We start from the raw sequence: 23,079 nt of genomic DNA, 5'->3' as shown, positions 1-23,079 counted from the left end.
CTTCTGAAGGAAGCCAGTGTTTTGCTCTTTTTCTGCTGTTTTGAGGGTCTGTTGAGAGCTGCTAATGAAGTCAGTTTCCATCAAGGGCTTCTGCTTAAGGTTGGAGAAGGTAGAAAGGGACTGGTACTTTTCAAAGCATAATAACTTGACAACTGGTACCAGAAATGTGGTAAGATAAATAGGGTGATTACATGTCTGCAGGTTACGAGCATAGTTTTTTTAGGAAGCTCTCCAACTGGTCAAGTTTTTCCAAGGAAAACACCAAAGAAAGGAGCAAACCAACACTACTTAGGAAAGTTTCAATATAATAGATCTAGACTGCCCCCTGGAAAAATGGCTTCTTGTAAACTAAAAAATTTTAGTCAAGACAGTTAAGTGCTTGATGACCACTTTGGCTACTTTCTCCTCCCTTCTTTAGTTTCAAGAAGAATTTCTTAATGATCTTGATGTATTTTACAAATTGATCAATGATGCAGAAATAATTGTCAAGCCCTGCCTTCCCCCATACTATGCTGTGATGGTCGTGAAAGATCTGCATGCTGTGAACGAAGCGTGGCAGGTCACAAGGAGCAATTTCTGGACCCGAAGGAGGGTTCTAGAATTAGTGTATGAGTCCACAGGTGCCTGGGAGCCTGCTGAGTGGTCTTCCATGGTCCACATGGGTTTCTACTCAGCTCCCTGCTTAACATTCCGTGTTTTCCTACCTACCTCACTCCTTCCAGCCCCCTCCCCTAGGAGTTGGCTCAAGCTTCAGGTTTCAACCTGGGCACAATACTTAATATCCTTCAAGCCTCGTGTGAAGATGAGCCCCACCTCAGCCTAGAGAGCTCTGCAATATCATTACCAGACTGAATTAGATAGGCGGTGAACTTCCTTATGATCTGGATGATCCCACCTCTCTCCCCTAACTATCAGTGGTTACTCCCATCACCCTAGCAGCCCACAATGTAGCGTGGAACTCCTTACTGAGGCCACACACAATATGACTACATCCAGAGAGAGTTTTACGAAGCTGTAAAGCAGAGTTCTGCTGACTCTGTGAAGGGACAATGTGCTGGGTTTTGGGAATGTCAGTTGGCTCAACAGTCCTTGTTTTTTCCCTTCAGGGTTTAGGAGCAAATCAGAGAAACCCTTCTGGCTCTAACAGAAAACAAGATTTTAGTGGAGAGGCAGTTATCTTCTTCACCTAATGAGCCCATAGAATAGAAAGCCAATTCAACATCCAGTATTCTACTGTGCAATATTAGGTTTCAATAGTAGCTACACATGTGTAACCACACTAGGCACTGGCCCAGCAAATGAGTCCCAGAATATAATCAGGGAAGTAGGACTTGCTGGGAGTAGAAGCTGGAAGGAATTAATGACAACTCATGGTAAATGGGGTAATGCCAGAAGACTGGAATATAGTGTAGGAAGGGGGCATCAGGCGCCAGGATGCCTACCTCCCTGCTGCTCTTCAACCCTGCCCTGCCCAGTGCTTTACTGCAGAAGCCTGGCATGTGATGGAGCCCCTCGGTAGCTTTCAGAATGAAAGAGGCATGGCTATAGTCTGAACTGAAATGTTCATGATCACAATCATAAAAGGCGAACACTTAAGAAAAATTTGTGGTGAATTTTCCGAAGAGGAATTTGTGTGTCTGCCTGGCTTGTAATGAATCTGTCTGCTTCTTTCTTGAGTGCTAACCAAGTGAGCATCTGCATGACAGAACACCAAATGAGATGCTCAGTGGAAGCCCTCAAGGGAATGCTGACAATTGGAAGTGTCTTTGCCCCTTTAAAATATGTCTGGGTTGACAAAGGATTTGTTTGGTGGTGGTAAAAGATTCAACTATATGGCCAACAGCTCTCTTCCATTGAAAATAGTTTACTTTCTGGTGTGGGATTCCAAAAGCCATTTTCTTCTAGTTTCTGTTGCAGTATTGCAAATATGTCATGTCCTGTCTGCCAAGAGACTGTCCCTCTGCTCATTCCTCCATGAGCTATTGTGTGTTGGGTCACTGTTTACATCCACATGCAGGTGTGTGAGACAGGTATATTGCCCCCCAGAGTTTATTGCTTTAAACTAGTAATGGAGGTCTCATTTGAAATTAAACAAGTGAATAACAAATTCTACCCCTTTCACAAAGCAAGCACTAAGCAAATGCATGTTATAAATTTTCATCACAGAGCAGACAGAGATGGGCAGGTCTGTGTCATCGTAGAACCATATACCTTTAGAAATTGAAAGGGACCTGGTAGGTCCTGTAATCCAGCCTTCGCCTTGGCAACCTCCAGCTTAAGTTCATAGGGAAAATGTGCTTTGTAGGATTTGGGAAGTTTCAAGTCAGCTATGCTTGTTTTAAGGAAGGAAAATGTAAGTTTCTCCCCTTCTTTTCATTAGGAGACTACCGAACTGCAAGTTTCCATCCTAATGATGAAAGTGCTGTCTCTCTCCACCATCTGCCTGCTGTATTCAGGGTATTTAGTTCTTACCTAGAACTTATTTTATATGGTCTTGATTATAGGATTTTACAAGTACATATATGGTCCTCCTAATTAATTTGAAAATATAAGTACATTAACCCTAGCTGTGTTGGTGCCCCCCACCCCCTTCATTTGGTCAGCTGGTCTATGGAAAGTTCTTTTTTTTTTTAATTTTTATTTATTTATTTGACAGACAGAGACACAGCGAGAGAGGGAACACAGGCAGGGGGAGAGGGAGAGGGAGAAGCAGACTCACCACTGAGCAGGGAGCCCGATGCAGAGCTCGATCCCAGGACCCTGGGATCATGACCTGAGCCGAAGGCAGACGCTTAATGACTGAGCCACCCAGGCGCCCCATATGGAAAGTTCTTAATTTAATTTTTTACTCCTTGAACAGATTACATTTTTTCCAGATACGTCTGAAGGAGTAGGCCTTTAGGATACCTCATAAAGAGTTACCCACTATCTAACTCTGACCTCAAATAAACCTTATAAACCATCTGGGTCCTTATCTGCAACATGATGATGCATTTAGATTCATTTAGTGCTTCTCAAGCCTCTTCACTTTGGAACCCCTGATAACAGAGGAAAATGAGTACCTATCCCGTTAGCTTGAGCCTACCTGCTGCTAGCCTAAATTTTCTTTTAAGTCTCACATTTTGTTCTTTAAAATACAGGTAAATATGCATTGTATGGTGCAAAAATACTTTTGCACCAATCTTTAAGTCAAATTAAAACTCAGGAAAGCTGCATGACGTTTATTTAATGGCTTTAGGCACCCCTGGTGTTGACAGATGCTCTTCAGATTGAGGGGCACGAGTCATCACTTCTATAGTCTTATACTTTATATAGCTATTTCTTGTAAGCTATATAACATAGACTACCTACTATATGCAAGGCATATGGCCAGACTCTAGTCTTGAACTAAGGCATTATATACCACTGCTACCCTGAGGCTCATTACTGGCCGTGTTCAAGACACAACCGTCACACAGAGTAGTGTGTCAATAACTATTTAGTGATGACCTGGTTCCATGGGTCCCCACAGCCCAATAGTGGGATTTTCAGATCAAGGCCCTGGACCCTCGGAGACAGATGACATTGCCCTGTCCACAGGAAAGGAGGGCTGGGATGGGACTTTGAACTTTGCCTCATCAAAACCGCTTGCTCTTGTCTGTTTTATGTAGTAGATTTTTTCTTTAAAGTTTTTTTTTTTTTTTTTTTTGTAGATGTCCTTTATCCAGTCAAGAAGTTCCCTCTGTTCCTAGGTTTCTGATAGTTTTGGCCAATAATTGATATTGGATTTTGTCTAAAATGCTTTTTCTGCAACTACTGAGATTATCATATAATTTTTAGTTTTTAGTTTGTTAATATGGTTACTTACATTTATTTATTTATTTTTAATGTTAAACCAACCTTATATTCCCGGGATATATGTATTATTCTCTTTACATATTATTGGATTCAGTTTGCTAAGTTTTGTTGTTGTTTGTGTAGTTTTCTTATAATGTCTTTGTCTCCTTTTTGTATCAGGGTGTGACTTCATATAACATGTTGGCATGTATTCCTTCCTTTTCAATTTTCCAGAAGAGTTTATACACAATTGGTATTATTTCTTCCATAAATATTTACCAGCAAAGCTATCTGGGCTTGGAGTTTATTGTGTGGAATGGTTTTTAACTACAAAATCAACTTAGTTAATAAGTATAGGGCCAAAGAACTTATCTATTGCTCCTTGAGTAAGCTTCGGTAGTTTGTCTTTGAAGAAATGTATCCATGTCATCTCAGTCGGCAGATTTATTGGCATGAAATTGTCATAACAGTCCCTTATCATAGTTTTAGTATCCGAGGAATCTGTAATGATGTCGTTTCTGTACTCCTTGATGTTGGTAATTGGTATCCTCTATTCTTTTCCTGATCAGTCTAGCTAGCAGCTTATATACATTTTATTACTCTCAAAGAACCAGTGCTTGGTTTAAGTGATTTTTCTCTAGTGTTTGCTGCTTTCTATTTCAATGATTTCCTCATTGATCTTTATTATTTCTTTCTTCTGCAATTACCCTGGGCTTCATTTGCCCTTCTTTTTCTAGTTTACTTGGGTAGAAGCTGAGGTCATTTTTGATTTGAGACTTTACTTCTTTTCTAATATAGGCATTTAATACTATAAATTTCCCCCTCAGTACTGCTTTAACAGCATCCTACAAATTTTGATATGTTGTGTTTCCAGTTTTATTCAGTTCAAAATATTTTTTTAATTTCTTTTTTGTTATTCTTTGACCCCTAGGTTATTTTGAAGTGTGTTATTTAGTTTCCAAATATTTGGGGATCTTCCAGATATCTTTCTGTTATTGATTTCTTTACACACAAGCACTGATCATCACACACATTCAGCTGAATACTCAAGGAGATCCCTCTGTAGATTTCCAGAGTTTTCTCTCCATGTAGCTATGTCCTCTCTAGTACTCTGTCCTACCAACTTACTGCTTACCTCTCCCCAGGTTTTTAGCTACATCTCCTTACCTCAGGATGTCCTTTGGGGGCCTCTCCAGTTTCCACTTCCTACACCACACCCAGGAAATTCTCTCAAAGTATAAAGCTGGGGTAATTATAGGGTTCACACCTTATTTTCTTCCATCTTTCAAAGACCACTATACTTCATTGCCTGATGCCTAGTGTCTTGAAAACTGTTATTTTTTTATATTCTGTCTGTTTGAGCAGGAGAGTAAGTCTAGTTCCTATGTCTTCATCTTGCCTTGAAGCAGAAGTCTGGCCTGTGTTTTTAACATTTATTTTCATCCCTTGCTGCATCTAGGACAGTACCATTTGCATGAAGAAAAACTCCATGTGTACAGAAGTATACAGGAGTCAGAAACAAAAGGCCTGGGTTCTGGTCCCCTGTGTTTGGAATAACAGATTATGTGTCCTCGAGCAATCACTCACCATCTCTGAATGTAGTCATCTATCCTGTCCAGTCTAATAATAGTAAGAATTACCATTTAACGAGCATATGCCATATGACAGGCACTGTGCTAACAACTTTGCATAATTATCTCATGTAATACTTATAAGACAATTTAGCAAAGATTATCTAATTTAATCCTCCCAGATTCCTATGACTTAAATTTTATTAACCCACATTTCACAATGAGGAAACTGAGCCTTTGGCCAAGTTAGGTATCTTGCCTCAGGTAACTCATCTGGTAAGTTCTGTAGCAGGGTTCAAGCCAGTCCACGACCTATATCATATTGAGACAGGCTTGACAGGCTTGTGAAAATTATGAGAAGTAATGGATGCAAACACGCCTTACAGAATGTAAAGCTTAGCAAAAATTAGTAATTATTTGGTAATAATAATTCACTATCAATGAATTAATTTCATTTCTGACTATTTCTATATATACCTCTAGAGCAGAACAAAACAAAACACAGCTGTATCCAATTTTGAGAAGATAGCTTAAAGGACTTCATGATATTTTATTCAGCATGTTTATAACTCATGAATTATAAGCAAGATGAATTAGAAGTTTGCTTCACAGATTTACTAAAAAATGAGTAATATTCGCACTTACTGCCTTGAATCAAGATTGCACAGATACAGGGCTCAGTCCATTGAGGCCTTTGATTTGCTACACTGTGCTAGTTAGTGAAGGACTCAAATGAAGATAATGTTTTATCTTGTCATCTGCTTATCAGACACAGCTGGAGCAACAAGTCCACTCTGCCTGCCAAGCAAACTTCAGGCCAAATGAGGGCCTCTGCTCCACGGCGGGGAAAGGATATGATTTGACATGATCCAGGCGACATACTTTTGGACTGGCTTGCAGGCCATTTCACATTATGTTGTAAACAGTTTAGGAATCCGCAGTCTCATCTGAGGTTACATATGGAAAAAGTGTTGTGTTGTTGAATGAACTGTGCAAATAAGAGGAGGGGGTAGCTGGCGCACTCCTTTGTGTCTATGCAGGAATGCTGACTTTCCAGTGTTTAACAAAGGGATCTCAGACTTCTCCTTAAGTGGCCCAAGTCACAGCTGGGGTCACTACAGGGAGAAAAGATGCTTTATAGAGCATAAACAAACAAATAGAAAAGTCTTAGAGGATGATTACTTTTTAAGGTCATGTTCTCAGGTCAAATAGCTGATGGCACAAATCAGTGCAGTGTGTTCAATGTGTTCATGTATGAAGCTGCTGAAATTCTGAATTCTCCTCTGAAAAGACTATAGTGACAAACTGGAATGTTATTTATTTTTTTTTACTTTGGAAATGAGAACCTGTCTGTTTGCTGGTTGGTTTTCCCTTTAGCTTCTAATCCTGTCTGGCAGAACAGGCTGTGCATAGAATGGATTCCTATCCATCTCTCACCTCTGGTCCTACAAGCTGTCTCATGCTAAGAATTTGTCTAAGGACAAAAAAATCAGGCAAGCGGAATTATATTTTTCAACCAGAAAATGCCAACATGCAGATTAAGAGGTCAATGCTGCCACACTTGGCCAACCAATGTTTCTGATGAAATAATCCCAGAGTTGTCATATCTGCACTTACTCATTTCACTATTTTAAAAATAATTTTTCTCTTCTGCTAAAATGATACAGTTCTTTAGAAATTCTGAGCCAACCATAGTCTTTTCCCAGTGAGAAATAGTTTCAGATTTCTGATTTCTGTTTTGAAAGTTTTGGTAGGTACACTAAGGTAGTTCAGGGAGTGGATGGCTGCAGCAATGTATCTGTTGGATCATCCATGAATCAATAAATCCATGAATCAATAAAAGTGAGACCTATTTCATTCATCTTTGTATCCTAGGTATTTAGTTCAGTGCCTTGCATAGAGCAAGTACCTAGTAAATGTCTATTGTGTGAATAAATGACGTTCTTTCTCCATCTTTGGTGGAAGATGATAAAAGAATCAGGAAATTATTTGCATGCTCCTTGAGGGAAACAGATCTTTTTGGGGTTCAATGATGATTCAGGTTGGATTTCTAAAGATTCTCCCAGACTTAATGATTCCATAATTCTTTTCAACATTGAGTGTTCAATATTTCATTGGATGTAGGTTGGAACATTTCTAAGCCTTTTCACTAAACTGCTTATGAGCTAGACCCAGAAAGTTACAGAGAGATCTTCCCTCATGTTAGGCTTTCCTTAGCTCAACAGTAGCAGAGCCCAACTATCTGAAACCAAATAAGAAATATTGTTGGAGTGTGAAGGGATACCTGGTAAAAACATTTCAATTCTAGAACCTATGTAAAGACAATGTGAAGTCATTATTCATCCTGGGTACACCTAGCCTTATCCTTGATGCTTTGTCTCCTGAGACTTCCATCTTGTCAGGTTTTATGAGCTTAGTAGGAATGCTTTAAAAAGGCAGTGCTGTGAAATATAGTATTGATTAATTAAGCTACGTTTCTCTTTTGCATCTTTTCATAGTTCTTTAAAGGAATATCAAAGATGATTGACACACAATATTGTAAAAAGGCACAAGTAGGATATTTATAGGTAATAAGAACAGAGAAATAAGACCTGAGATGTCAGCCTAGCCTTGCAGATGGTTCCCAGCTACCTCTGTTCTGTAGGCTGGCTATGCCTTTTTCATGCTCCCCAATGTGCCCTTCGCCTTTCATTGCTACTCTCTGCTTCTGTCTTTTCATTTTTATATGATTAGGTCAGGCGACTATAAGCAACTGCCTGTTACCAATGTTTTAGACCTGTGCTTCACAGATTTTATCGTGCCCATATTATTAAAGTGCAGATTTAATAGCCCAGGGGTCATGGGGTGTGGTGAGATTCTGCATTTCTAACATGCTCGAAATGATGCCAATTAAATCTTTGAGGGTAGACCCAGGAAGTAGTATACTGGTAAATGTTAGCAACTGGCTCTCCCAAGAAAAGTCCCTGATTTGTAGCATTTGCCAGTTTCCATGGTGTAAATACTTCCATAAATTCAAGCAACAAACATGATACCTCTGGACATGGAGTTGAGATTTGCTAACATTCAGCCTGCAAGTCAGTATAAAGCTGGTTTCAGCCTATGCAGGCCCTGGGCATCTGCCTTTTTTAATAGCTCTCCAAGAGGGTGAGCTATAAATGTGATTGCAAGGTGAGGCCAAAATGGAGAACTGCTGTTCTAAAGTGAAAACTACCTCTGTTATTCAAAAATACAAATGCTTCTGTTTCTTCACTCAAGCTTGGTGCCTGGACTACGGACGGTATCTGCCTTCTACTATCCTAACTCATTAGCCAATTTTCATTCTCAAAACCATCTTCAAATCTGCCCAATGTCACACTTCCTTTAGCACAATATTTAGTGAAGTACCTAGGAACTCCAATTTAACCCTACTCATAGAACCTACTTCTACTTCTGCTCAGTCCCAGGCCACCAGCCTAGGCGTCATTCCACTCAACCCTGTCTGCTTTTGTGTAAGATAATAGAACGACGGCAGCCATGTTGTTTCAAAATCCCAGTTGAAAATTTTTCCAGTTAGAGTCAAATCATCAGGAAGAGTGGCAGCAACATCCTGTCAAGTTTAACATCCAGCAGCTCCACTCACTTCACTCAAGTAAGCTGTGGGTCAGGGAGTACATATCCTAAGGAGTCAGGTTCTGGCTCTTCCCTTGATTGTTCAATGGCCCCGGACAAGGAACTGATCCTTTCTCAGCCTCAGTTTCCTCATGGGCAAAATGCAGACAATAATTATCTTTGCTTCATAGGATTATTTTAAGAATTACATTAGGTATATAATGACATAGATAACTACAGTGCCTGGCACAGAGTGGGCACTCAATAAGTGTTAATGATTACTTTAACTGTTACTACTAGTATAATTCTATGGCTGATGATAACTTCATGTTCTAACAACTCAGAGAGCACAGACATGCATCAGTTGAGACAGCCATGAGGAAGGAGATAACCCAGCCAGGGTTCAAGGCTGCCTAACAGCTCACCAGCTCTGGAAACACCGAACCCCTCCAGAGCACAGCACAGCACCACAAATTTTTGTCTTATCTCACCCTTTTATCTACTCATAGCTTCAACTTTACTTTTTAAACTTTCTCACTCTCCTCTTATGGATTGAAAGGAAATTGAATCTGACATACTTCTTTTAGCCCTGTCAATACAGAAGCATTTTATATGGTGTTATTTTTATTTTTTATTTTTTTTTTGTGGGAAGGTGAATGAGAATGAGGGAGAAAGGACCAATAATTCAATTCCTTTGTTAAGATCAGAAAGAAGTCTTGGCTTCAGTGTCTACTGGTGGCTCTCAGGGTACTCAGAACACCATAAGGACTATTTAAAGAACAGACAGAACACTTGTACTCAGGAAGAAGACATGAATAACTACATGAAGAACTGCTGTTTTAGCAGGAAGGGAGAGTGGACAAATGGCAAGCTCCCACATGGACACTTTCCCCCTAACTTCTCACTTAAATGAGAAGCCACTGCCTTTGAATTATAGATGCCACTTTTCTTTTGAAATACACTCTTTATTATGCATGAGACCAGGTTTGCTCCACAGAAAAATACAACATACTTATCGTAAGTGATATAATGCATTGGTCATGGCAGTTCAGTTTTGTGAGGTAGGTTATATATTTCAGTTTGCAAAGAAGCAAAATTCAGCCTTTGGCAAATGGCACCTGTTTTATCACAGAAAATATTAAAATAAATTTCTTAGGCATAGGGATTTTCTCTTTCAAGGCCTGCTTAATTTTCACCTTGTCCAGACCAACTTCCTGACCCCTACTCCACACCGAAACAAACAAACAAACAAAAGCCAAAATCCTCAAACATGTTTTGGGATTCTATTTGTGCCAGTGATTATTCTGGGTTCTCTTATATAAATCACCTCTAGTCAGAACTGATTACTCTCCTTCATTCTCCTCTTAAGTTCTCCCCCTCTTGTTTGGTATGGGGATAACCTGGGGAAAAGGAGATTGAAAAAAGACTCTGCCTCCATCCAGGTGAAATATGATTGAGCTAAGACTATGGGAATGAGGAGAAGGGACACATTAACGAGGTGGAATTAGGTTTCAAGTTTGAGTAGATATGGAGGGAAAAGTGAGGCTGGAATCAAGGGTGAGCTCCAGCTTTCAGCCTGGATGATTCAAAATTGAGAAGATAGAATAGACCGAGGGGTCTATGAAACTATTGACTTCAGGTAAAAATAAAAGAAGCTGATTATTCACTAAAATTATAAAAACCATTACAGAGAAAGGATTTAAAAACATTGATGTTTGATTAATAATGCCCTTTAATGACTTTTTAAAAAATATTTATTTATTTTAGAGAAAGTGCAGGTGTGCGACAGGGGGAGGGGCAGAGGGCAAGGACGAGGGTGAGAAGCAGACTCCCCAGTGAGCATGGAACCCCACACATGCTCACACAACCTGAGCCAAAATCAGGAGTCAGACACTCAACTTACTGAGCCCCCTTTAGTGCTTCTTCTTCTTCTTTTTTTTTTTTAAGATTTATTTATTTGAAAGAGGGAGCAAGCAAGCGAGCACAAGCAAGGGAAGCAGTAGAGGGAGAGGGAGAAGCAGACTTCCCACTGAGCAGGGAGCCTGACATGGGGCTCCATCCTAGGACCCTGAGATCATGAGCTGAGCTGAAGGCAGACGCTTAACCGACTGAGCCACCCAGGTGCCCCTCTTTAGTGCTTTCTAATTAGACCATCAACCATCTGGATTGACTAAAGATGGAGAATTAGGTTTAGTCAAGTTTGTCCAGGAGGAACATGAAATACCCTTAGTGCTTTAGCCTGAAACTAACAGGTTCATTCACTAGATATTTCTTGAGCTCTTACTCTATGGCAAGCCCTGTGCTAGGTGCTGAGCATGTACAGACGAATAGGACTCACTGCCCATCCTGGCAAAACTCCTCAGTCTGGAGAGACAGATGTACAAATGATTAACTGTGATAAAATGTGGTCAGTCAATGATAGAGATACACTATAGGGAGGGGCAAGGCACCCTATCCAGCCGCCCACCAACCTAGGCCAGATGGTGCTACACCCACCACTGGACCTATTTATGATATGCAAGTAGTGATCCTTGATTGTTGCCACCTTCATGCTCCTCAATAGTCACATAAGGAAGGGAAGCTGAGAGGACTTAAGTTTGGGCATTAGACAAACCTGGGTTCTAAGCCAAGATTCACACTTATTACCTGTGTGATCTTGAGCAAGGTAATTTATCCTTAGAAGCCTCAGTTTCCTCCTTTGTAAAATGGGGATGACTACTACTTCATCAGATTGTTGTGGAAATAGAACTGGTTAAGATATCTTAAGTGGATGTCATATAATAGGTGCTCAAGAAACGTCAGTTCTGAGACTATATTCCCGTTTCTCATTAATGTTTATGCAGTATCCTCCAGAAGGACACAATGAATATTTAATAATACTCTGAAAACTCCTTAATGTAGGGTAAGCTAAAGTAAGATGAACTCAGAACACTGGGTGCTAGCAGTGTGTTTGTCTCCAGTAAGTAATTTAACCTTGGGCAAAGCCCCTTAGACTGCTGATCCATTACTTATCTCCACACCTGGACTTTTATTTTTCCAGGCCCCAGAAACTCCCCTGTTAAAAGGAGATACCTGATACTTGTCATAATAGAGTGTTTTAGGTAAAATATTTTTATTTTACTTGATTATATTATTGAATAATTTTTATTTTTATCTAAGTTGAACATGTAAATTTAAAAGACTAATAATTTTATGAGTCTTACAGGGGAAAAGTTAGCCCCTCTCCATCCTCCACCCCCAATTTCAGTCAACCACTTTCAACACTTCTGTTTCTTTGGGAGTTTACCTCCACATATCTAAACAACAGCCTTACACTACAATTCTTCATTATTTTTGAAGTTTGAGTTATTATCGCCTGACTTTTGGTTATTATCTGTTGACTTTTAGTTATTAACTATTGATATAGGAAAGAAGAATTTAATACTCCTGCCATAGACAAATACACAAACACACTTTTTCTTTCATTTTTCCTAAATAGTAGATTTTCCTATATAGTAGATCATAAATTTTGGTTAGATATTCAAATTTTACATTGTTATTCACAGTTAAGTCAGATAATAAATGTGAATACAAACAATAGCATTTCTTTCCTTCCTTATGCAATTTTTTTGTTTGTTTCCCTGAAGGTAATAATTTCATTGCTTTCCTATTTGCTTAGTTTTCTTCCTAGTACCACTAATTTATCCCAAAATCTATACAAAACTATGGATATCCTTTTACAACATTCGGACATGTCTGATAAACTCTGTTTATGGAAGACCTTTCTTCTAGAGTCCTTCATCCTCTTGTTCTAAACTGGGCTAGGTACTCTAGACCTACTATGTAACTGAATTCCTGGAATCTTATCTTCTGTCACCATCCTGGGATACTTTTCCTTTACTCTAGTAATGGATTCTCTGTTTTCTGGATTCCATATCTCCTTTCTACTTGTTTTACTCCCTCATTTTGGAGAAGCACATTCTCCAGTAGTGTTTTCTGAAAAGGGAAGAATGGCTTTTGTTTTTGACACATTGCATATCTGAAAATATATTTGTTCTGCTCTAACAATTGATGGATAATTTGACTTGGGAAAGAATTACAGGTTAGAAATATTTTCCCCCAGATTTTAAGACATTACTCTTATCTTCCTGCTTTCAGTGTTGCTGTTATAGTCGGGTGTTATTCACTAATTCCTAGGTGAACTGTTTTTTGTTTTGTTTGTAATCACTGTAAACTTCAAACATGTTCTTTTTAACTCTAGTGTCTTGAAATTTCACAGTTATATGTTTTGATGTAGGTCTAGTTTTGTTTATTGTGCTTGATTGTCAGTGGACCCTTTCAAACTGGAAATTTGTCTCTCTATTCCTAAATGGTTAAAATAACTTTATTTAAATAATATTTTCTAATATGCTCTATAGTCACAAGTTCAAAAGTCACTTTCAGATTTGTTTTATTTCTTATTAGAATTACTGTTTGACATCACTTTAAGTAGATAAAAAGGCTGGAGTTAGGAGAATTGAAAAGACATTTCTCATTAAATATTGAGATACTGAATTTTCTGTGACAAGTTTTTTTTAACCTGTTATAAAACAATGTCTTTACTAGGTATAACGGATAAAGAAACTAAAATTCCCTGGTTTAGGTTGTGTAACGAATAAGGTCTATCCTCTTTTCTAACATAGATACATGGACAGGAAATCCCTTTTCAACTAAACAAAATGGAGGACATACATGAATAGCTTAAATGTTTCCCAAGTGAGAACAGTATGTCCAACAACAGAGTGTCATGGGATTTATTTCTCAGTTCTTGGAACAATATTCCATTTTAGCAATGAATGGGTATCATTCACTCTAAGATAGAAGAATGATTAGATTTGCATTTGGAATTGTGGTAAATGTAATTTGGCTGGGGTGTACATTAACATAACCCTTGGAAAAAATGTTGATATTTACAAGTTATTAATGTCAGTTTTCATCATTGTTTCTGTCTGAAACTGTAAAAGAAAAACGTCTTTTTAACAGTGAAAAAACGAGTTAAAGATGACTATATCCAGCATATATTCATAAACACAACCTCATTTATGCACATACCCTTATTTTCATTTTACCTATTTTTAATTAAAATCTTTCTCAAAGATATTATTTATTTGGCTAACTTAAACCAGGACCACACTTTTAACATATTCTGTTGAATATTTATTTCTTCATTTAATGCTTAGCCAACAAGTATTATATAAACTGTTCTTGGTGAGTCAGGATCATTGTTCCCCATTATTGATTATATTAGAATTTAAGATAGTTGTGCCCTCAGGCATTGTGATGCTGTGTGGTACAATCGTCCTTAAATTTAATACTTTGAGAAAATTATGCTTTTTGCTTCTGTGACTCAGTAAGAAAAAGCAAAACAATCCAATAGGAAAAAAAAATGAACAGGCATTTCACAGAAAAGGAATAACAAATGGCTCATAAACATATGAAAAGATTCTCAATTTCTTGGTGAACAGAAAAATGCAAATTAAAACCAAAGTGAATTACCACTATACACCACCACTATAAGAAATCTGACAGAACCAAATGTTAGTGAGAATATGGAGCTATAGAATAGAACTCTCTTATACTGCTAGTAGAGGTATAAATTTGTGTAACCCTATAGAAAACAATTTTGTATTACCCAATAAAGCTGAATATGTAAATCTTTACAAGCCAGGAATTCCACTCGTAGGTAGGAACCCTAGAGAAAATGTATATGGAATGTTCCTGACAGTATAGTACCTAAATACATATGTTGTAGAAAATATAGGTGAATTGTGGTGTACTACACACTGTAACACTGCCCAGCAATGAAAGTTGGTATAACTATATGCATTAATATGAACGAATGTTATAAGCAATGTTGGGGGGAAGGAAGTTTCAGAGGGATACATACAAGTATTATTCAATTTATAAAGTTACAAAGCTGGCTAGACTAAGCGTTATGTTTTATGGGGATATATAAAATTTGACGCAACTCTAAAGAAAAGCAAAGAAATGATTAAAAAATTACTCAAAGGTTATTTCCATGAGAAGAGGGTAGGTAGCGGTATGATTACAGAAGGCCACATAGAGGGATTCAGAAGCACGGTAATGTTCTGTTTCTTCAGTATCATGCCATTCGACCAGCATTTATTACATTCCTGCTATGTACCAGGCACTGCTAAAAGTTCATGGGGTACAAGAGCCCCTCGTGGAGAATATAGTCCACAAGGAGGGACAAAAAATGTTAAAATTAAATTATTAAATTATTATTGTGTTAAAAGGATGTTAAGTTCTATGGAAAAAATAAGAAGGTGTGGGGGTTAAGACAGATCAGAGGGGTATATAGTTGGCAAAATTAAGTGGAACGATAAGGGTAGGCTTCATTGAGAAGCTGACATTTCAGCCAAGATTTAAAAGTGATAAAAGAGTAAGCCACCTGAATATCTGAGGAAGTTGCATATTAAACAGAGGGAATAACCAGTGCAGTGGTCTTAATACAATATGGCCTGGTGTCTTTGGGCAGCTGAAACGGAATAAACAATATGATCAGAGAGGTAGAGCTGTCAGTAGGGTTTTATAGAGCATTATGTGCTAGGTCAGGAACTGGCAAACTTTCTTTAAAGGGCCAGATAGTAAATATTTCAGGCGTTATGGGCCATAGGATCTCCATTGCAAATACTCAACTCTGCTGTTGTAACGTGAAAGCTGTCATAGATAATATGTAGTCAGTGGACATGGCTGTATTCCAATAAAACTTTACAGAACTAGATGGTGAGTAGATTTAACCTCCAGGCTCTGGTTTGCCAACCTCTGTGCTAGGTAACATGGGGAGCCATTGTAGGTTTTTGAGCAGAAGAGCTAGCCTCAGGTGCTGACTTAGTCATATGAAAGGATCATTCTGGCCACTGTGTTTGAAAATAGATTGTAGAGTGTCAAGGGTGGAAGCAGGGAAATCTTTTGCAGTAATCAGGCAAGAGATGTTAGTGGCTTGCATCTTGATGGCACAGTTGAGGAGGAGAGAAGGGGTCCATTTTTCTCCTTTTGAAAGTAGAAGTAACTGGATTTGCTGATTGATTGGATATGAGTATGAGAAAAAAGAATCAAGGATGACTGTAAAATTTTTGACCTAAGTATCATTTAAGGAGAGGAATACCCTTTGTGGTTACACATTATTTTTAAAATTGTATGGGGCACCTGGGTGGCTCAGTTGTTTAAGCATCTGCCTTCGGCTCAGGTCATGATCCCAGGGTCCTGGGATTGAGCCCCATGTAGGGCTCCCTGCTCAGCGGGGAGTCTGCTTCTCCCTCTGCCCCTTCCCCCCTCCCCATGCACTCTCTCTCTCTCTCAAATAAAAAATAAAATCTTTAAAAAAATTTTTATATTGTGTTTTATCTACCTTTTATGTCTGGTATGCTTAACAGTCTCTCTCTCTCTTTTTTTTTTTTTTTTTAAGAGAACATGTTTCATCCAAGGTCTGGTGTTTTATTCAGGAGCCTGACTAACCAAATTTTACTTTTTTATCCTATTTCATAAGCGGAAAATTCTGTATTCCTTTCCTTCAATTGCATTTTCCCCCTAAGCGTATGAGCTGCCAGAAATAGCACAAAATGACTAGACTGACTTGGGAGAGGAAGAAGCAAAATGTCTAGAATAAATGGGAGCCTAAAATTTAAGAAGAGAGTCTCACCTAAACATTGTGATTTTTTTCACCCACCATTCTCCTGAAACTAATTGTATGTAAGGGGACATCAACAGCACTACAGAAAAGGAGGGAAGGGAAGGAAAATGGAAAGAAGGGTAGGCATGGGGAGAGAAGGAAAGAAGGAAAATCCAGTGGACTCTTGGCCCTGTGGAGATGGCACCAAAGCACTATCTGTAGTTGATGAGAAGAAATTTTCTGTTAGATACATTTCATTTCTCCCAATGTTACTAGAGAGAAGCTCAGGAAAGGGAACAAAAACAAGATCCATTTCTGGGACCCCGTGCTGACGTTCCTGTAGGGCATTCCATAGTGCTTTGATGACAGTGGTGAATCCATTTACAGTGAAATGATGTCATAGAGAGAGGCAAAGAACAGGGGTTCTCAGTATCATTCAAAAGAAGCAGAAGAGAACAATGTGCTTTATAGAAGTTCGAAAGATTTGTATAGACCTTGGAATTTTGAGGAAAGGAAACTATGGTTAGAAATGAAAATGATTCTTGCTCCCACAGGAATTTATAATTTAGAGGGAGGAGACTAATGCATATAGAAACAAAGATGTGAAGGAGGTGGGTGGGAATACAGAACTACCGAGGCAGTTCCTGCTAATTGGAGCATTGGTGCTCTGGTGTGGGCTGTTTCTAAATTCCAGCACCCCCTAAGGCAGAGGGCAGAGAGAATGTTTATGAACTATTTCTGGTCTAGAGCAGGCCTTCCAGCCCCCTCCCACATTTCATCTGATCAGTCAACACCATCCAATCTTAACACCCATAACATTCTGAGAGTGAGGCTCACCCTCAGCTAAGATTCCAGACCAGACCTAGGTCTGAGAGGAAATGAACTGTACCTTTCCATGACACATCTGAGACAAGGAGAGATATCAGAGCGAAAAATTCAAACTAAGCCAGAAAGCATGCTAGGGAACCCAGACAAGAAAGCCTTCAAGGAAAAATCAGTAAGAGTTCTAATCCAGGGTACAGGGTGGGCATAGGGAGAGCTGAGAGTTCAGCACTGGATTGATGAGAATGAGCCAGGATCAGAAGGGAGGTGAGAGTGGGAGCTGAGAGACTGTTGAACATCTGCTAGCATTTGCAGCTGATTTTATGGTTTTGTGTGGGTGTGTTAGCCTGTTAGCCTGGCTTAAATGTATCAGGGGTGGGGCAGCCACTTGGCACAGACTGGAACCACATGGACCTCCACTGGTGGAGTTGAGAGGCAAGGCTGGAAAAGGACTTGTAGGACTGCTCACTCCTTGGGACTGTGCACCAGAAGCAGGTGAAGACATTTTAAAACAGGAAATGTGAGAAAAAAAAGAAAAAGTAGTATTTGGCATGACTATTCAAATATGGGCCCTGATGTGTTTCACCTTCCCCACTTACTAGCTGTGTGCCTTTATACAAATAATGTAAAATTTCTGAGCCTAAATTTCCGCATCCTTAAGATTGAGGTTTATACTATCCAACTCACAGTTATTGACATGAATACATATAATAATATTACATATAAATTATATATATATATATAAACTGACTTACATAGTGCTTGGTATATAATTGGTATTCAAGTATTGGTAGTCCCCCCCCCCCGAAAAAATATTATTGGTCATCCCCTTCTTCCTTTCTTTCTATTGTCCTGTCCCTTGACAAATGATTAAGTTAGTTGGTAATTGATTATTTCATCAAGAGGTATTTGTATAAAAATGTAATATGAACTATGGACTTCAGTTAATGATAATATATTAATATTCGTTCATCAGTTATAACAAATGCACCACTAATGTAGCATGTTAATAATTGGAAATATTGTGTGTGGGTGGAAGAAAATGTATATGGGAATTCTTTGTACTTTCCACTCAGTTTTTCTGTAAACCTAAAACTGCTGTAAAAAAGTAAGGCTTGTTAATTTTTTTTAATGTATGAGGCAGGACAGGCGAAGATACAGAAGTGAAAGATATGGTCTGTGCTCTCTAGAATTTTAGTTTAGTTGAAAACACATATACAAAAAGGGAAAGCTAGTTTGTGGAGGTAAGGCATACCTTTTTAAGAAGTTGAACAAGGGTTTCTCAACAGCAGCTCTGTTGACATTTTGGACCAGATAATTCTTTGTTGTCAGAGCCTTAAGGAGATTAGTCGTCATGTCTCCAGATCTTGCCATGTGTTCCCTAAAAAATTGCTCCTGGATGTGAATCACTTAGTTCTACAAGAACTCCTCTTCTTTCATCCCCACCTCTCACTGGTCTGTCCGCAAGTCCTGTATGATCCCATCCTTGTTTACCTTGGGTCTTATTTTGTACCGTAAGATACGCCACTAGAGTCACCACCATCTCTTTGTCTAGACCACAGCACTTGAGTACTAGATCACCCTACCTAATCTCTCTGCTTCTACGTTATCTCCTTCATTTTATTCTCCTCACAGAATCCAGTGGTTATTTAAAAACGTCAGCCCAAAGCATATCACCCCCTGTTTAAAACTCTCTTGTGCAGAGATTCTTGACAGTTGTGCACTGGCTTCTTAATGGAAGCCTAGGAACGTTACTGATGCCTGTGCCCCATTCCTCAAAATTCCAGGCATCAGGATGCTTTTCTGAATTTTAATCTTGATACTCTACACTGACCTTTCTTTCAATTCATTAATTCTCTGTTCGCCTGTGTCTAATCTGCTGTTAAATCTATGTATGGAAATTTTAATTGCAGTTATAGTCTCTCAGCTCTAGAATTTCCATTTGATTCTTCTTTTTTATGTCTTGAACATACTAATTATAGATATTAGAGATATTAGGTACTTTAAAATAACTGAAGTACCTATAGGTTTATTTTCTTTTGACTTTTAATAATTTGGTTACTTTTTTAAAAAAACGAAGTGCCAAACATTCTGCATTAAAAATTATAGTTGGGCGCCTGGGTGGCTCAGTCGTTGGGTGTCTGTCTTCGGCTCGGTTTGTGATCGCAGGGTCCTGGGATCGAGCCCCGCGTCGGGCTCCCTGCTCAGTGGGAAGCCTGCTTCTCCCTCTCCCACTCCCCCTGCTTGTGTTCCCTCTCTCACTGTGTCTCTCTCTGTCAAATAAATAAATAAAATCTTTAAAAAACAATTATAGTTTCTGAATGGCGTTATCTTTCTCCAAGAGGGCTAATACATCTTTGGGCCAATATATACAGAGCCAGAAGATCACAGCAATCCTGTCGAGGGCCGGTTTTAGGCTTTATTAGAGCTGGTCTATTTTCATTTTGCCTTCACTCCTGAGTGTATCCCCTACTCCTAGATGGTAGCCCTTCTATGGCTTAAGAAACTGCAAAGTATTTACCTAGGACTCAGCACCTTGGTGGGGAATTCAAACCTCCATCTCCCTAGCACTGTGTGACCACTGAAGTCTCTGCTCAGCAGTTTAGCTTTCATCTGCTGCTTTTTGCGGAGTTTCTTGGAACCTTGCCCTGTATATGCATAGCTTAGCAGTTATCCAATACTTTGAGGGGAAATTGCACAAGACTTTAAAGTTTGCTTTTCTTACAGTTCTTACCTCGCTGGGATTTTGCCTTTCAAGGAAAAAAGCCAGTGTGAATATGAAGCAGTATTTCCCTTCTCTCAGGAATTAGTCCCTCAAGTCCTACCAGAGTTGGTTTCTCTCCAGTGATTTCACACAGTTGTGTACTTTGTTTAGCTTTTAAAGTTATTTTCAGTAGAAGGATTTCTTTAATTCAAGCTGTTCTATCGTGTCTGGTACCAGAAGTCCTGGCATTGGGATGTTTTAAAGCTTTCCAGGAGATTCTAAAGTATAGCCAAGATTGAAAACCACTGATGGTGGTTTAACATTGTGTTTAGATTTAACAATTTGCAACAGTTTGCCTTGGCCTATAAATTCCACAAGCACCAGGGACTTCTCTGCCTTATTCACGGTTATGTCTGTATCATCTAGAACAGTATCTTGTATATAGTCAGCTGGATTGGCTAATAAACAGTATAAACATTAATATAAAAGCTAGCACAAAAAAATTAATACACTGTACATTGAAAAAAGGTTAACTTGGTAAATATTTTATGTGTATTTTAAATCTAAAAAAAGGAAGAAGATTCTAAAAAAAATAAAGCTATATTACAAAGAAATGCTCCACTTTAAGGACAAATAAGGGGCCTACACAATGCAAAGCATAATAGTTTGGAAAATGAAAAGAAGATTGTGGCCTATTAATAAAAATCTCTACAAATAAAAAATAACTTAATGTCTCACCTCTCTATATGAGTCTAAGCTTTGAGTTATTTCTCCAACTGGACTGGCTTTACATGGAAACTGAGGTCAATAGAGTATGAAGGATGGCTTTTTGATGATGCCATAAACGTATAGGTCAGTGCTAAACACTTCACTTCTGGAGTCAATGATCGCAGAGACCTTGCCCCCCCCCAACCAAAAAAAATGGCTTTAGCTAATGTGAAACAATAGAAAATATATATTGGTTTCTACTACCAGTTCTTGGCACAGAGCTCCTCAAACCCTTGTAATTTCCTAAGTGATAAGAGCTCTAGGAGCATCTTTTGTTCTAATATTTGGTCTTTGATCCCATTCCTGACACAGGGCTCCTGAAACTCTTATAACTTCCTGGGTGATAAGAGTGCCTTTAGTTCTAAGGAGGTGACTCTGGGTGGGCTCCTGGATCAGGGATTGTCACCAAAAGACCAGGCCATGATTAGAAGCTTGGAATTTTCAGATCTACCCTCCTTCTCTTGAGAAGGGAGAAGGGCTGAAAATGGAGTTAATGATGGATATGCCTATGTGATGAAGCCTCCATAATAAGTCCAATGGTTTTGGGCTTTGTAGAGCTTCCAGGTGGGTGAACACATCCATACTGAGAGAGTGACACACCCAAGTCCATGGGGAGGGAAGCCCCTGCACTCCAAATCCTCCCAGATCTTGCCCTATGCATGTCTTCATCTGGCTGTTCAGTCTATATTCTTTATCACATACTCGAATAAACTGGTAGAAGATGTTAAGTAAGTGTTTCCCTGAGTTCCATGAGCCACTCTAGCAAATTAATCAGTCCTGAGGAGGGGGGTCATGGGAACCCCAATTTGTAGCCAGGTTGGACAGAAGTTATGAATAACCTGAGGACCCACTACTTGCAACTGGCGTCTGAAGGGGGGTGGGCAGTCTTGTGGGACTGAGGTTGTAACCTGTGGGATCTGACACTGTCTCCACATAGATAGTGTTAGAATTGAGTAGATTACAAGATCTCCATCTGATGTCATGGAGAATTGCTTGGTGTGGGGAAAAACCTGCATACATTTGGTGACCAGAAGTGTCAGAAGTGAAGTGTTCTATGTGAAAGTAAAAGAGAAAGAAAGAAAGGAGGTAACTGGACTGTTGTATTTTTTCTTTTATAGCTAAGAAGAGTCAGAAAACTCCAAAGAACATGGTTGGCAGTTAGAAAAATTGTAGATTAGAGGAACCAGCTGCTTTAGCATTTGAATTTGCTTAATTGTGAACTCAAATCAAAGCCAGCTGAAATGGTAGAAACAAAACAAAACAAAACAAAACAAAACTTGCTGTCAGGATCTCAGAGCTTAAAGAGATGAAGGGAAGGCTGGGCAGCACTCTGCTCTCTTACTGCAGGTCCTACAACTTGAATTGACATTGACCTAAGAAAAAAAGCAACAGCATATTTTTTCCCCCAGATATCTGAGGCCTGCTATAGCTCCATATACTTTTATATCCCTTCTTGGGTTCTTGTTATTTGTCAGCTAGAGGGTTTTTCGGGTTGCTCAGGACCTCCGAATGACTAGTAACCGATGAGGCAATGAAATGCCTTGGTGGTACTTACTATTCTAGTTAAGGTTACTTTCATTTCTGTAGTATAAAGTTCTCCTCCTTCCTCCTCCTTGAATTTTAGTCTGCTGTGACCACTCACATACACATGTAAAACAATCTTAAAAGCCAGGGTTGGGTTGCCTAGCACTTTGTAGAGCTGGTTACCAACAGCTCAAAGGTTAAACAGTATGAACAGGAGTACAGGCATCTGGTAGGTAGCCTAGAACTGCTATTTTGGAATTTCAACTGTGATATGTAGGGATTTAATAAAATGAATAGTGGGAGTAACTTACATGGAACTGCATTTTCCTGGGGTCCATGGAGTGAGGGGAGGTTGAGGAAAAGAAGGAGGGGATTTCTGGTTGAAGCCCAGGATGACCAGCTCTGTAGAACCCTCCTCTTTTTAGGGTGCTGACACTTCAGGGCTTCCATAATGGCTATAATCGATATTGGGCATATGTCATTGAAATGACAGCTATAGATTTGAGAAACCAGAACACTGACAAACTGAATCCATTGCCTTGACTGAAATCCAAAGACCTTTACATTAGTTTCCTAGGGCAACCATAATGAAGTATCATAAACTGGGTGGCTTAAGACAACAGAAATGTATAGTT

At 39.1% G+C, this 23,079-nt stretch overlaps 1 protein-coding gene across 1 annotated transcript in view; it reads right to left on the bottom strand.

Moving 5' to 3' along the window:
* Positions 1-18,804, bottom strand: part of LOC110580648 (poly(rC)-binding protein 2-like) — a 95,244-nt gene extending 76,440 nt beyond the window's left edge. The window contains 1 exon segment of the mRNA XM_044914337.1: positions 18,704-18,804. Coding sequence (XP_044770272.1) covers positions 18,704-18,804 — 101 coding nt within the window.
* Between the last annotated feature and the right edge of the window lie 4,275 nt (positions 18,805-23,079).

Source organism: Neomonachus schauinslandi, chromosome 4 (assembly GCF_002201575.2).
Source record: "Neomonachus schauinslandi chromosome 4, ASM220157v2, whole genome shotgun sequence".
Classification (NCBI taxonomy): domain Eukaryota; kingdom Metazoa; phylum Chordata; class Mammalia; order Carnivora; family Phocidae; genus Neomonachus; species Neomonachus schauinslandi.
The sequence above is the reverse complement of the archived record's forward strand: the minus strand, read 5'-3'. Positions and strand labels throughout refer to the sequence as shown.